The following is a 17,187-nucleotide window of genomic DNA, read 5'->3' on the forward strand; positions in this document are numbered from 1 at the left end:
AGAAAAGAGATAATTGATTCGGTCTAGAAGATTCCTATTAAGAAAATTCTTCTGGGAGCATATAAAAATTAATTCCCCAGCTGTTCAAATTTTCTTGTAGCAGCCATGGGCTGTGAGGAGTTCTTACTCACATTCATGTGCTGGGTGCCAAAGAAGATGGAAATAGAATAAACTGAGGTTTATTCTTGAACTGTAATAAAAATAAACATCTATATTCAGTTTTCCACAAAGTTGATATTTAATATTTACTTTTAAAATTGAAGCCATCCATATATCTGCTCTGTGTTGAGTAGAATGGATTAAATTAACCATATTATATTTAATAGAAATATGATTTCCTTTGGAATTTGAGTAAATTGCATTTTTCTCAATAATATTTTTTCCAAATTACTTTAAAATACCGTTTAATACTTACTATAAGAAAAATACTCATTGCTATCTTGCTATTTGGTCATTTTACAGATTATATTATTTGACATGAGCTTGCTGTAATAGTTTGTACCAGAGAATATAACAGTTTACAAGTCTGTCAATTAAAAATTTCTGGTTTATAGGGACTAGGTTTGTCCTGAATCAGTAATAGAAAAAAAGAAAAAAAAATCTTCAATTTATTATGTGCTGTCATTCTCTTGTTTCAGAAAGTTGGCTGTGATGGTTTATTAGGATCTCTTGCCAGGGAAGATCATTGTGGTGTATGCAATGGCAATGGAAAATCATGCAAAATCATTAAAGGAGATTTTAATCACACCAGAGGAGCAGGTAATTTTTCTTTATTTTTTTCATAATTATTGATTCCTACAGTCTTAGGGATTAATAACAGAGATTATTCGAAGTAGACTTAGAGATCACAGTTCTGATTCTATGGAAGACTTTTGCAAATGGGCATTGAGTGATTTTTTTGTGATGACATACAATACATGTGATGATATGAGCCAGAAATTCTAACAAGCCTGTTTCCCCATGATGCCAATATGAAGTCATCTGTTGTACATTTAATCAGTGAGAGCAGCAAGGGAGTAATCTAATTTGCATTGGCTAATGTTATCTGTAGACCTCATTCTCCAATGCAAAGCTTGATGTCTAATAGAAAATAATGATTTGTAACAGTCTGAAGCAGCCGTTGAGAATATTAGTCTCCAGATTTTCAACTTTCCATTTTCTTTATTTTTTTCTTCACGTTTTTGCTAAATTTCCAGGGAATATATTTTTGGAAACAGAGAGTCTATAACAGTGTAGCATAAAGGAAATCATAAGAGAGGGGAGTCAGAAAATGTGGGATAATGTTCCAAATATATTAATAGCAGGGTTCATCCTCTCTTATTCTGTTTTCTCATCTATAAACACTTATACTCAGGGAATATTATATTACTATGACTATGAATGAGCTATGTAGTGTGAATTTTAAAGTATTTTACTATAAAAAGTGATATTATCCATACTGATATATAATGAGCCACATATATGTTTTATACTCAGGTTCTTAAACTTACTGGGAGGAAGCAAACATTTTCTGAGTTTATATTAGTCTCTTACCTGGAAATGTATCTGTTGTATTATCTTAATATTTATAGCTCTGTTTTCATTACTGATATGCTTATATTACACACATCAACATTTTCCTATTAAATTATTTTAAACTCAAAAGGAACACCAAAAAACCTAAGACTAAAATATGTATTATTTTTAATACAAAGAACAGGCTATTTATGTTTGAATAATCTAGAAAACTGAGTTCACTCTAGATAAAAGAGTCCCTTCAGAAAAGAAAATTAAACACAGCCTTCCAATGATTGAATGTAACCTTTTGCTTGGCCCAGACAGAATACAAAGATAAGTGAGCACAAAGATCTTGAAGCCTAAAAATAACTAAGGCCCAGGCTAAGCTGCAGGTCAAAATCTCAATCTCCAAAGCAATGAAAAAGGTGACAGGCTCCCCAAGTCAAAAATCTGCCAGCACTCGTGTAGAAAACACGTACTTAGCCGAAATAGGTTCTCAGACTTTCAACAGAGAAATGTAATTATAATAAGCTTTTCCACTTGATTATGATGGGAGAAGTTTCTGTAGTGCAGATGCTCAAATAAAATCTGAAAAACTGAAGAAATTTGAAGATTCTAGATTTTTTTTTCATAGTTAAAAGATTTTTTTCCTAGGTAAAGATTCTAGAATATTGTTTCATGATTATTTAATATGCGTGGAAACAGTTTGCAGTATGAAGAAGACTGATGCACATTTAGCACTGATGCCCGTATTTAAAAGTAATAACACTTCATGTACGCACTAAGTGTAGAAAACAGAAACACTATGAAAAAAAATCAGTGACACTTTTCATTCTGACTAGTCATGTGAATACATTTTTCCTAGATTTCTACTTCAAACTCCCTTTGGTTTTATTCCACTTTAATTTCTACTTTTGATCGTTTATTTGCTCGCTATGGGTAGGTTATATTAACAGCATCTGCTATTTGGAAAATGTCTGAGATGCCGAAGATACTAGAAATGTCAAAGATCTGTGTTAATTTCAATTTGCTCACAGGGAAGAAATCAGAATTCCTAACTTAGGCCTTAAGGGCCTACATAGCGTTGTCCCTGTCTGTCTCTCCAGCCTCATCTGGCACCGCGGTTCCCATCCTTCCCTAAGTTCTTCAGGTGCTCAGCCTGCCCGTGATCCCCCTCCTTACCAGCCCGGCCTCCCCCCGTTACTCCCCTCCCCGCTGCCCCTGCATCTTGCATTTCCAAATGTGGTTTTTTCACCTTCCTCTTGGCTTTGCCGGTGAATTCCCAGGCATCACTTAGATCTCATTTCAAATGTCACTTCTTTAGTGAAGTGATGCCTGAGTGACCTCTGCTTCCTATCACTAATGACTACTTTAGTGGCTGATGCTTGCTATATTTGTATCTATACAGTGTAGCTCTAATCATATTTGTAATTTCACATTCATTTGTTTTCCCTTCCCTTAAGGTCTCATGAGACCTTAAGCTTAATGAAGAAAAATATCAGGCTGTTTTTGTTTAATACCATATTTACAATCATCACCATAGGGTGTGAGCCATTAATATTTGCTCATTTAATTAATAATGAAACATTAAATTGTTCAGAATTTTAAATTTTAAACAATCTTCATGAATCCTTAATTCTATTATGGGTTCCTTCTACTTGTGACTTTACAAATATTGTATTCATTTCTCTTGAGACCATTTTATCCCTATAGCTTATGGACTTCCTAGAATTTCTTGAAGGACTTGCAGCCTTACTTGTCCAGTTGGCCATGTATACAGTATGTACTGTATGAGTAACACATATGCGGAGAAACGAGGGTGTTTTCAGTCCCTGTGCTCTACTTAGGGTTTGCTAAATCATTTTTGTTGGACCTAGAAAATAAACTTAAGTGTTTTTTTTCTCAGTACTTTATCATGTCTTTCATTGTAACTTGCCTAGCCAAGTGATACTTTTTAAAGAAATGAGAGGTAAATTGTGTATTTGGCCAGTTGTAAAACTGTATAGTTATCAGTATACACTAAGAAGAAAATAGGAGAAAATGTGCTGTTCTTAGTACAAGCATATGAAGACACCATGCTGTGCATGGAGGACATGCTCCAGAGTTCCTGTTTGGTTGGCTGGTTGCCGCAGCAGTGGGAGAGTTATAAGGTCAATGACTATATTCTAGTTTAAGAAATAGAAGCAGTGGGTCATAGCAGGAAGTGAATAGTGGAATAGACGGGTCTGAGTTCAAAGCTTAGGTCAACTAATTACTATTGAAAAGTGTATATTTTCTTTCTTTCTTTCTCATCTATTTAATGAGAAATGTAATGTCAGCCTTGGATATTATCATTATGGCTCAAAGTGATAATTTATGTAAAGTAACTACAATAGTGATTAGCTCATAGCAGTTCAAAATATGGCATTTATCACTTCATTATTACTACCATGAAGATGATGATTGCTATTGGCATTTTAAGATGGCTGATTAAGAATTTGGATCTCTGATTATAAAATTCGATGTTACTGTATGCAAAGCAAACTGTCCAAAATGAGGATCACATTTATGACATTGACATCACTGGCTTCTTGTTCTGATTTCTAAACCAGGCAATTACGAGACAGATTCACTTCTTAAGAAATGTACATTCTCTATGGTGCTGAATGGCTTATTTACTGAAAGATATCTAACCCTCATCATTCCTTTTCTCTCTTCATATGTCTTTCCTTAAAATATTTTTGCTTCTCTTTCTTCTTTAAAATCGGTCTAATTCATCTTCCTCTAAGCCATTCCAACTCAATAATAGAGAATTGCTCTAACTATAGCCATAAACTTAGATATAACAATTGCTCTAATGTACAACATCCCTCTGAGTGTGCTGTTAGACAGGAGTTTACACAGACCATCTCTGCTTTGTTCTGTCTACTCTTCATCTTTAACATACTGAAATTTAACATCTTCTCCAAACACTTTGTTACTAATTTTATTTGCTCAGAGATTAGCAGTCCCCTCCTGACTGTGACATCCAGTGGATTCTCACTAGTCACCTTTCTCTCTGATGTACAGCTTTGACACAGTCGATCAGCAACTTTTTTTGAGATATTCTCATCCACAAGATCCCACTACCCAAATCAGACTGGATCTTCTCCTTCTCATGATTGTTTCTCCTCTGTCTTATTTCCTGATTTATCTTCAATCTCTTTGTTTAAAACTGTGTCACCAAGGTTGTGTTCTTGACTTCTCTCTCAATTTTGTCCATTTACTTCGGTTTAAATTACTGCTTCTGCAAGGATGCCTGCAAAGGTACATCAACAGCTAGACCTTTCTCTAGAGTTCCAGATGTTCCAGAACTCTCACTTGATGTTTTTACTAATGTGTTGTATCATTTAGTTAGATACAAATTGCAAAGCTAAACTTTTCAAATTATTACCAAAACTAGATGATTCCGTTCTTGGCTTCCATGTTCCTGTAAATGATGGCCCCATCTCACATTAGTAATAATAAAGCATTGTGTTCAGCGTTTATTTCCCCACTTGCTATTAATTAGCAATTCAGAAATTTTTATTTTCACAGTGCTTTCTTCATTTTCCACCTTAGCCTTTACCACTCCTGCATTTCAACCTCAGCCTCCTCACATTGTTATCCACAGCGCCTTCGCTGTTTGTCCTGCATATGGCTGTTAGACAGAGCCTCTCCACTGGCATCTAATTGCCAGTCCTTGCTAGAGAATGTTCAGTGGCTTCAAATTGATAAATTCATTCACCTGCGTATTCATTTCAGCTCTCTTTAATACCCTCACCTTCTTACGTCTTCTCATTTCATCAGAATCATTTTATTCAAGTGCAACTAAAAACACCATGTATCTCTTACTCTTCTTTACATGCGTGAACTCATCCTTTTCCTATATATCTGAATTCTACACATTCTCTAAAGATAGTTCATCTATTTACTTCTTTGTGAAGCTTTTTAAAAATGTAACATGAATTGTTCTCTCCTCTAAATCATAGTGATCCTGGCTGATGCCGGTATTTCTCAAATGTGAGTAAATATGTCACCATTTAACAGGAAAAAAATCCCCACCTCTCTGAGTAAAAATAACAGTGGACCTTTGAGTGCTTATGTGACCAGATAAGCAGGTGGCTTAAACAACCTTGGCTTATATTCTTTAGCAGGGAATTAATCATATCATTTTGCATATTATCATTTTAACATAATTTTTGCAGTTTTATTTAGCTCTCATTTATGTAAGGCATTTTTGCCTTGTCTAGAGCAGAGATCATCTTACCTTACTTACTCTGTGTACAAATAGCCATTAAGCATTTGTTTCTATTTTCATTGTTACCTATTTTTCCCATGTAACAGAGCAATAGTGCTTTTATGTTTGGTGTTACTGAAAATGGTTTAGTGTTACTGAATAAGTGGTAGTCAATAGTTGGTTATTTAAGCGGGATTATCGAATGGAAATTATGATTCTAATAACACATGCCTCCAATTCCAGCCGCAGCCCCCAGGTGGGGTATATGCTGCAAATAAATAAACATTTTCAGGAACTTGAATAATTAATAAACAGGAGACAACTCTGGAATTAGCTCTTATAACTTTTCTAAAGCTTTGTAATTAGACTTTTGTCACAGACATAGATCTGCACAGAAATACTAAGTAGAATATTAAGTATTATTTTAATATAACTTAAAAACATAACTATTCAGCCAAAAATAGGCATCTCTCACTATTCTGCCCTAAGTGGAATCTTGATTCTGAGTTTTTCTGCACATTCTTCTTATCCCACTTTATCTTATCATTTTATTTAGTGTCAAGCATTACATCCCTAGCCTCTGCTGAAAAAGCTTTCCTGAGAAGCATCTTGCATTTCTGTCTGGCATCCAGCTGACTGGCACCTCGGAGGTGACAGTGCATTGCTTGGCATGGCCTCATGCCTGTCTCCAGCTCCAGTTTCAAACCCGCTTGTTACTCTCCTCCAGGGAATGCTTAGTCTCTCTGTGCTACGCTTGGCCACTGCAGGGACCGGGTCCAGGCCAGCTGTGTCTCTCCAGCTGTGTGTTCTTTCTCTCTACACTTTCTCACTGAAAGGGGTTCCCAGAGCAAAATCTGAGGTTGTTTTCTCTGTTCCAAGATCCACCGTGTTTCTGACCAGGCTGTTCCGTTGGGCTTTTTGTCTCCTCACAATTCATAAGGTATCAGCGACAGGGAGCTTTTCCTACGTGAGGTACAACTGCCTGCTTGTCCTTAACAGCGCTATAGGCTCAACATCTTTCCAGGAAATTTCTCGACTTGAAATCGTGACAGCTTTTATACATAAAAACTTTTCTTTACATAGGTATCAAAATATCACAGCAAGAACAAAAACCAAAAGGGGGGAAAAGGCAAGTCAATTAAGAAAAGAGATTTTATAAGACCTCAGGATTTATTTCGTGTGTTATTGACTCTCACAGGTTACGTAGAAGTGCTGGTGATACCTGCTGGAGCACGAAGAATCAGAGTTGTGGAGGAAAAGCCAGCACATAGCTATTTAGGTAACCTGCGTCACAGACACAGAGAGACCCCGTGGGAGCCCGGCTCCCCGCCCTGGGAGGCCCATGGTGACCAGGAAGTCAGTCTGTGTCTAGTTTCATGCTTGAACTTCCCAGGAAGCACCTCTTGTCATTATCAAGTAGGAATTTCTTTCTTTCTCTCCCAGGGACTTCCCAGGAGCAAAAGCAATCTGGTTGTCTGTATGTGTCTGAAGGGTATAAATTGCTTTCACATGTGAGTTCATGATAAAAAAAAGAAAAACTCACTGAATGGTTTGGGTATGTTTTATTTCGTATTATATCCATATGTAACATATTTCATAGATGTATTTATTTCGCATATTACACATACATACATATATACATCTTCATATTAATTGCATGTATACGTGCATATATGTGTATCTATCCATAGTGATTATTTTAGAATTAGGAAAACTGTTGGATTCAAAAAAATGTTTTCTACATTTTAAAAGGACTTGATCTTTAAGTGAAAAAAGATTCTCTCTCATGCTCCATTTTAGGAAAACTGACCTACTAAAGAAAGTATTTTTCAGTATTGCTTGTGAAAAGGAATATATATATATATATATTGATTTTAATATTTAAATTAGATTAATTAATAACTTTTGAATATATGAAAGAAAATACTCATTTGTCAGTTACACTTACGTATTAAAGTTTCAATCTAATTAAGTCATGTGAAGTGGATTTTTATAGTCATGGCATCCACAGATAGAGAGATCTAATATGATTAGGTCATGTAGAAGACTAAATAATTTTCCAGAATTATAACATTGTATTTATATTATCTTTTAAAAAGCTCTCAAGGCTTTTATTTTCTTAACAAAAATAATGTCCTCATTATTCTTTCTCAAATAAGCAATAATGTCCCAATAGGGAAATCCTTTGTACATGGAAAACAACCCATCTTACAAGATTGTTTCTATTCTGCAATATCAAAAATATGTGGTCTCCACTCAAATTGATTTTTTTTTTCCATTAGAGTTAGCTTGGTTTGTAGGAAAATTTGAGGATAGGGACAGTAAAAGAAATTCCTTATCACTCATCAGTTTGTTCTTACCAATATATATCTATGATCTATTTTTACCTACTATGGCTTTTAAATACACTTTAAGTGCAAGTACATCATCCATGATTTGCAAATTCAGGTTAAATTCCTAATACGCACTTTTTGGAGACATTGGGCATCGTCTATAGGATTTCATACATTCATTCATTAGCAGGTAATTGGCTATTATACTTGGGTGTAGGTTTTCTTTTTTCCAAGCAGGAAAGGAACATAGATACTGCAAATGGAATTTTCACAATTTTACAAAGTTCTAAATTATAATATGAGTTTTAGTAACCTGGCGTGTAGCAAAACGAACCATCTAATTTACTAACGGGCATTTCTGTGCTGTCTCCCATTCCTTGCCTCCCAGTCTCCTCAACCAATCCAGTCTTGTTTCTTGTCTCCTTCTACAGACTAACTGCCCTTTTCAAGGTCAGCAAATGCCCTGCATGTTGACAAATTCAATGTTATTTAACCTATAAACGACCTTTAAAACTGTGACCTCTCCTTAATCACTTTCTTCCTTTGGCTTTTAAGACTGTGCGTTCCTCTCCCTCACCAGAGGCCCCTCACCAGTCTCTTTTATTGAGCTCTCAGCCTCTTCAAAGTTCCTAAATGTTTTCAGGCTGTAGGGGTCAGGCCTGGGCCCTGCTCTCTTCTCTGCTGTACTTTCTCCCTCGGAAATCACATTTAACTCTATTGCTTTACATGTTTATTTGATGTAAGTTATCAAGCATCTCATAGGCACCTCAGAAATAGTAAGTCCAAAATCAAAAGTCTAAATCAAAAATTTGATTTTTACCCCATGCTGAAACATGTTCTTACCTTAATTTTCCCCATTGCAATACAATGAATGTCTCTGTATTAGTGCCCTATGGCTGCTATAACAATTACTGAAAACTTGGTTACTTAAAACAACAGAAATTTATTCTCTCATAGTTCTGGAGGGTAGAAGTCCAAAATCAGTTTCACTGGACCAAAAATCAAAGTGCCTTCCATGCAGCAATATCTCTGGAGACTCCAGGGCAACATCCATTCCCTGTCTCTTCCAGCTCTGGTGGCTGCCAGCATTTCTTTGCTTGTGGCCTCATCACTCCAATATCTGCCTTATGGTCTCATTGTCATCTCTTTTTCTTCTGTGTTCAAATCTCCCTCTTCTTCCCTCTTAGAAGGATACATCTAATTGCATTTAGGGCCCACCTGGATTATCCAGGATAATCTTCCCATTGAGATCTTTAATATCTGCAAAGCCTTTTTTTAATGTGCCATAGAAGGTAGCTATCTTAGTTCCTTCGGGCTGCTATGAAAATACCGTGGATTGGGCAGCTTATAAACAACAGAATTTATTTCTCACGGTTCTGGAGCCTGGGAAGTCCAAGATCAAGGTGCTAACAGATTCTGTGCCTGGTAAGGGTCTCTTTCCTAATTCCTTGTTTGGCAACTTTTCACTGTGTCCTTACATGGTAGAAAGGGCTAGTTAGTTCTCTGGGGTCCCCTTTACAAGGGCACTAATCTCTCATGACCAAATCACCTCTCAAAAGGCTCCACCTTCTATTACAACAACATTACCTTGGGGGTTAAAATTTCGATGTATGAATTTTGTGGGAACACAGATATTCAGCCCAGGTCAGTAGCATCCATAGGTTCCAGGGATAGGACTTGGATATTTATTTTTTCCCCCATTAACACATTTTCATTGTAGTAAAATACACATAACATAAAATTTATCATCTTAACTGTTTTAAGTGTGAAGTTTAACAAGTTCAGTGGAATTGAGTGGATTCACATGTCAGCGACACCTTCTGAAGAAATACAAAAATCCATCAGAACATTCACATGGAATATCAGGTGCCCCTGCATAGTCAAACCAATAGTGAAAAAGAAGGAAAAGATGGAGCACTCATACTTCTAATTTCAAAACTTACTGCAAAGCCACAATAATCAAAACAGTATGATACCCACCTAAAAACAGACATATATGTTAGTGGAATAGACTAGAAAAACCCAGAAATCAACCCTTACATTTATGGTTAAACGATTCTCAGCAAGGGTACCAAGACTATTCAGTGGAGAAAGGACAGTATTTAACGGTGCTGGGAAAACTAAATATCTATATACAGAAAAGTGAAATTGTACACTTACCTAACACCATATATAAAAATCTACCAGGTCCAGGACTTTTCTTTTGATTTTTGATTATTGATTAAATCCCCTCACCAGTTATAGGTCTATGTAGGACTTCTGTTTCTTCATGATTTATTCTTGGTAGGTTTTGTATTTCTGGGAGTTTGTCCATTTCATTTAGTTTATTCAATTTGTTGTCATACAGTTGTTTATAGTATCCTATAGTGCTTTTTAATTCTGTAGCATTTCTGTAATGTCCCGACTTTCATTTCTGATTTTGGTAATTTAAGTCTTCTCTTTTGTTTTCCTTAGTCAGTCTAGCTAAAGATTTGTCATTTTTGTTAATCTCTTCTAAGAACCATCTTTTGGTTTTGTTGATTCTTCCGTATTGTTTTTCTATTCTGTTTTTCTCTCTGTTCTAATCTTGATTACTTTCTTCCTTCTGTTACTTTTGGATTCAGTTTGTTTTTCTTTTTCCAGTTCCTTCAGTTCTAAAGTTAGGTTGTTAATTTGAACTCTTTCCTTTTTTCCTTCTTTTTATTTAGAGACAAGGCCTCATATTGTTACCCAGGCTAGAGTTCAGCAGCATCATCATAAGTAGCTGGGGCTACAAACATGCACAATCATACAACCATGACTGGATAATTTTTTAATTTTATTTTTCATAGAGATGGGGTCGTGCTGTGTTGCTCAGGCTGGTTTTGAACCCCTGGCCTCAAGCAATCCTACCACCTTGGCCTCCCAAAGTGCTGGGATTACAGGTGTGAGCCACTATGCCCTGCCATTTTATTCTTTTTTAATGTAAGAGTTTATAGTTATACATGTCCCCCTTAGAGCTATTTTTTTCTATTTACCATAAGTTTTGGTATATTCAGTTTTCATTTTCATTTGTTTCCAGATATCTTTTAATTTCCCTTGTGATTTTTTTTTCATTGATTCATTGGTTCTTTAAGAGTGTGTTGTTTAATTTCCATAAATTTGTGAAATTTCCAGTTTTTCTTTTGTTACTGATTTCTAACTTCATCGCTTTGTGGTCAGGGAGGAATTTTGTATGATATCTATCTTTTAGGAACATGGATAGATTGGAGGGTGGTCATTATTCAGCCTACCACACTCACTACTGTCTATCCAGTGGTTTATGTCAAAACTGAGAGTGCTCCTTGATCTTTCACTTTCTTTGCCTCTTTAATATGATATATCAGCAAATCCCGCCAGCTATTACTTTCTTTCCATATACAATGTGACCTCCAGCAAGCCACTCCCTATTACATTATCTTGCTTTATTTCACTTACAGCACTTCTCCTTGCCTGAATGTTTTGTTTGTTTACATGTGTGCATTTATATTGTCAGTCTCCACTGTTAATTCTTGAAGGCATTTTGTTCAGTGCTTTGCCTACAATAACTAAAACAGAATGTGGCACACAAGAAATTAGAGATTTTTTGAGTGCAGTTTTTAAAGAAAAGAGGCTTCACTCTTGCTTAATGATTAGTATAGGCCAGTGAATTACACATACCCATTAAATAAATCTGCACAGCACCCCTATGAAGTGGGCACTACTAATTTCCTAATTTTTTAAAATTAGAGAATAGAGGAACAAAGACTAAATTTTTTGCCCAGCGTCACACATCTAAAAATCTATGATACTAAATATGCACCCAAAGAGTCTGGCCATAGCATCTAGATTCTTAGACAATGAGCCATGCTGCTTCGTTTTAATTTTTCCTTTTTTAAAGGAAAGTGTTGCCTTCCATGCAACATTTATGATTTTAAGGTAAATGTCATATTTGAACACATTTTCCTTAAACTTCCCTCACTTAACCTCTTTTTTCCCCTCTTTAGACTAATGTGATCGACTTATTGTATAGACCTAACTCAGAAGGGCAAAAATTGTGAAGTGACTTTTTCTTCTCTAATTGCTGGTTCCAATTCTGCAAAATCTCCTCTTCTTTCTCTGCTACAGACCTCTAAACATAAGTCCTCAATCACTCTTTTTTAATAAAAGACCATTCATTTTAATGCTTGAATCGCTTATCTGTCTCAAGTGTCTGGCCCTAATTATTGTCAGTTCTCCTGATGCTTAGCTTTGAGCCTAAGTTAACAGGGCCTTTGCCTAGTATAAAGAAACAGGATCTATTTTCCCAAACAGCCTGAATGCTTCTCTGGAGATTAAATCAATGCTGAAAATGCTAATGTGTCACCATGTTTATTCAAGAGCCAACAGTTTCCTCATTTGCTGACTCAGAAAAAATACTTACCCTGACGAATTAGTGGAAAGGTGCAAGAATGAAGGCAAAGTAACCAGTTGCATAAACCTGTCAAGAAAATAGGAATGGGAAAAATTCAGTGGCTTCCAGAGATATTAAAGAAGTTGAACTGTTGAAACTTGTTGAAAAATGGACGTGAGTGTGGATAAGGATAAAGATTCAAGGATGACTTCGAGGTTTCTGGCAAGTAGTAGTGCTATTTACTGACATAGGACACATGGATGAGGGGAAAGTTGGGAGAAAAAAATAAATGGCACCGTTTTAAAACCCTAGATTTCAAGCCCAAAGCCATGACAAATGAATACATATCATAAATCACATTTATGGCTCCTTTGGGCATAGGAAGTCATTGGAAATCTTCATCTGAAATGGCTTTAGCAAAAAACAAAGGAAAATAGAACCTTGGCAAACTGATCATTCCTAAACAAATTGTCTGCATCAAACTATGTATTCTGTTATAGAGGCGTTTAATCCTCTCCCAATGCAATTTTTGTTTTTCATTACTCTCTTTGAACTGTATTCTTATAATAAATTATTATCTGCTATGCTGAAGATGATGGCATTATTATTTTGTTAATAACTTATCAAAAAGCCTAACGTGGAGAGTACTTCAGATAAACCTGTGTTATATCTTTACAAAATCATTTTAGTTTGTGATTTTTAAAAATCTCCAAAAGAGCGAGGCATGGTGGCATGCACCTGGAATCCCAGCTACTCGGAAGGCTGAGACAGGAAGATCACTTGAGCCTAGGAGTTCCAAGCAGCAGTGAGCTATGATCATGACAGAACAAAAGCTCTTCTCTAAAAAAAAAAAAAAAAAAAGCAAAAAACAAACCAAAAAAACCTCTCAAAAAAGGTCATATAAGTCAATTTACCTTCCATGCAGTTTTGCATGCAGGGACGGTGGACAAATCTCTTACTGAAAATAAATTAAATTGAGCAAAATACAAAAGAAAAAAAATTTCATAATATACCTCTTATTTTAGTCACTTTGGGCTACTATAACAAAGTACCAAAGATCGAGTGACTTATAAACAAAAGAAATTTGTTTTTCACAGTTCTGGGAGCTGGAAGCCCAAGATCAGGGTGCCAGGATGGTTGAGTGCTGGTGAAGGCCCCCTTCTGGGTTGCAGACTGCCAATGTCTGGCCGTGTCCTCACGTGGCAGAGCGAGAGGAAGCAAGCTCTCTCGGGACCCTTATAAGAACACTAATCCCATTCATAAGGATTTCACTCTCATGACCTCATCTAATCCTAATTACCTCCCAAAGATCCCACCTCATAATACCATCACGTTAGGGGGTAGGGTTTCAAAATATGAATTTTGGGGGGACTCAGGCATTCAGTCTATAATACCTCTGAACTGGAAAGAAAGTAAGGAATCTTTAGATGCCAAAAACAAAGTGGAAGCAGGAAGCCAGAATATTAGGCTGTCTCTGAAGACCCTCTTATGCTTAATCCTGGTAACCAAGCTTGGACTTGGAGTGTCACGGGATTCCGTGGACAGAAAGCAAAGCCCGAGGCCTTTGCAAAATGGGAACTCTAACAGGAGACCCTGAATAAAGCGAGAACTCCAGAGGACTGTGGGCTCGGTTCTGAGGAGAGAGAGAGATGTACATCTGTGCCACAAAAGGAAAAAGAAAGAAAATGTATCTGTGTGAACTTTAGTATTAGATGGAAAGAAAAAATCAATTTCCCTGAGTATTTGCAGGGCAAAGCAAACCGTCACATGGATTCGCAGCACCCGTTTACCCTGACTGTGAAGTCCCAGATCCTCAAGACATTTATTTCAATGTGGTCACCAAAGTGGCTGCACGTGCAAATGCAAATCCTTTTGGAAGGAATGCAGCTTCAAATCAGGCCTCAAAAAACGTCGGTTCAACAAATATAATTTAATAATAAAATTCAGAAAATACAAAAGGAAATAGACATGAACAAAATGTAGTAAAAACAAAAAAGAGCAGAATCAAACATATAAATCTGTGTCATATACAGAGAATATAAAAATAATTATGGTTAAAATGTTTAAACATGCAAAAGAGGGATTTAATAGTAAGAATGAAGAATATGACTATAATTGAGTAGACACATTATTTTAAAGAACCAAATATAATTTTGAGAAATGTAATTTAAAATAATCAATCAACTGAAACTAAGATAGAAGAAAATAAAAGAAAGATACAGCAAGTAGGAAAAAAGAACACAAAATGAGATGGCATAAATAAAGCAAAACATATCAACAAGTTTAATAAATACTTAGAGACTAAAATCTGTAGTTAAAAGATAAAAATTGTCAGATTGAATTTTGAAAATAGTTCAGATATATGATGTTCAAAAGAGACATATATAAAAATAAGATTCACAAATACTAAACATCGAAGAATAGAGAACTCTTCCAGAAAAATACAAACCAAAAAACTAATGATAATAATAATAACGTCAGTCAGAATTCACATGAAAGCAAAACACATTGCTTGAGACTTTTTTTAAAAAGCCACAAAATAATTATAAAACAACTCAATTCATTGGAGAGGTATTAAAATTTTAAAATTATATGAACCCAGGAATATAGCTTCAAAGCTATAAAGCAAAACGTGACAAAGAAAAATTGACAAGTTCATCATCATAATGAGAAATAAACACACAGTTATGGATTCAACTGACTTCAACCAAAGTGTTGAAATAATGAATGGGGAAAATGATATTCTAAACAAGTGGTGCGGAAACAACTACATATTTATACAGAACACAAAAAATGAACCTTGGCTCCTCCCTCACATCATACACAGAAATTATCACAAAATGGATTAGAGAGCTAAACAAAAATACTAAGACTCTAAAACATCTAGAAAAAAGCATAAGAAAAAATGTTCATTACCTTGTGTTAACCCATGATTCTTTACTACTTTTCAAAATTACTAATCCTAAAAAAAAAGATATATTGGATTTAATTAATAGTAAATCTATTTCTCTTTAAAAGACACCATTGAGAAAATAAAAATGAAAACCATAGTTTCAGAGAAACATTTGCAATAAACTTATATACTTATATAGAATATATGCAAATGTAATTTTCCTGAATAATATGTACAAATAAATATCCTTAGCTGATTAGAAACAATAAAACGAACATATTTACATTTATTATCCACCTTAAGAAAAATAACTTTTTTTGTATGTTAGAAGAAACCTGTGCCCCTCCTTTTCTATGTTATAGTATATTTTGTATAAGATTGGTAGTATTTTTGCTTAGATGTTTGAATATTAAAGTTTTCTTTGTGGGAAAGTTTTAAATCCCAACTTAGTTTCATTTATATATATATGGCGATTCAGATGTTCTTGTTCTTGTGTCAGTTTTGGTAATTGACGTCTTCAAGAAATTAATCTATTTCACTTGTCAAATCTATAGGCTTAAATTATTTATAATATTTCCTTATTATATCATAATGTTTGTAAAAACAATATTATATCTGTTGTTTCTATATTATTAATTTGTGTCTGTTTTTCTTAATCAGACAAACTAGACTTCTATCGTTTATATAATCTTTTGAGTTAACCAAGTTCTGGTATTGTTGGTTGCCTCTATTGTTATTTTCTGTTTAATTGATTTCTGCCCTTTACTATTTTCTTTTTTCTATTCACTTTGGGTTTACATTGCTCTTTTTTCCTACCATTTTAAGGGAAAACTTAGATCATGGATTTGAGTTCTTTTTTCTTTGCTAATGTGACAATTTAAAGCTGTAGAATTCTAAGCACTGCTTTAGTTGCATTCCAGTTGTATTTTTGGTTAAAAATATTTTCATGTTACCATTGTGATTTCTACTTTGATCCATGTGTTACTTATAAATGGTTTAATTTCCAAATATTTTAAATTTTTTATAGCTATTTTGTTATTGATTTCTAGTTTAAATCTGTTGTGGTACAAGAATATACTGAGTGTAATTTTAATTGAGGCTTGTTGTATGGCTCATGGCCTATATTGGCTAATGATCCATTTATACTTGAAAAAATTTGTATTCTATAATTTCTGGCTGTGATCTTTCCTAAATATCAATGAGGTTTATTTGGTTCAAGTCTTCTATATTCTTAGTGATATTCCTCTTGTTCTATCAATTAAGGATAGAGAAGTATTGAAATCTCTGATGAAAATTATGGATTTTTCTCTGTCTCCTTTCAATTATGTCAATTTTGGCTTCACATGTTTTGATGTTGTATCACACATAATGACATACAAATTTTATATGTCATTTTAAATTTTAAAATTAGATTAATTTAAGTGACATTTTTTAAAATGTCTTCTTTTATCTCTGGAAATATTCATTGCCCTGAAGTCTGTGCTGCCCAATATTAATATACCCATCTTTTTTTATGATCAGTGTTGCATGTGACATCTTTTTGCATCCTTTTATTTTAACCTATGTATTTTCAAAGCACATTTTTGTAAATTGAATATACGAGATCTTTTGTTTTCATTAGTCTGACAATCTTTCAACCAATGGCCTTAGTCCATTTAAACATAATATAATTATAATTATATTGAATTTGTTTTCTATTTCATCTCTTCTTTATTCCCTTTTTTCTCTTTCTCAGACTTCTGTTGGATTGAGTATGTTTTTTAGTATTCCCTTTTTATTTTTACTTGCTTATTAGCTATAGCTCTTGCTTTATATTTTTTATGGTTGCTCTAGCATTTACAATGTGCATTTTAACTTA

General features: G+C 34.6%; 1 protein-coding gene across 1 annotated transcript in view; it reads left to right on the forward strand.

Annotated features, from left to right (window-relative positions):
• Positions 1-17,187, forward strand: part of ADAMTS19 (ADAM metallopeptidase with thrombospondin type 1 motif 19) — a 231,720-nt gene that overhangs the window by 165,450 nt on the left and 49,083 nt on the right. The window contains exons 15-16 of the mRNA XM_045566066.1: positions 639-759; positions 6,933-7,013. Of these exons, the coding sequence (XP_045422022.1) occupies positions 639-759; positions 6,933-7,013 (202 nt within the window). The remainder of the gene's footprint in view (positions 1-638; positions 760-6,932; positions 7,014-17,187) is intronic.

Source organism: Lemur catta, chromosome 12 (genome assembly GCF_020740605.2).
Source record: "Lemur catta isolate mLemCat1 chromosome 12, mLemCat1.pri, whole genome shotgun sequence".
In the NCBI taxonomy this organism is placed as follows: domain Eukaryota; kingdom Metazoa; phylum Chordata; class Mammalia; order Primates; family Lemuridae; genus Lemur; species Lemur catta.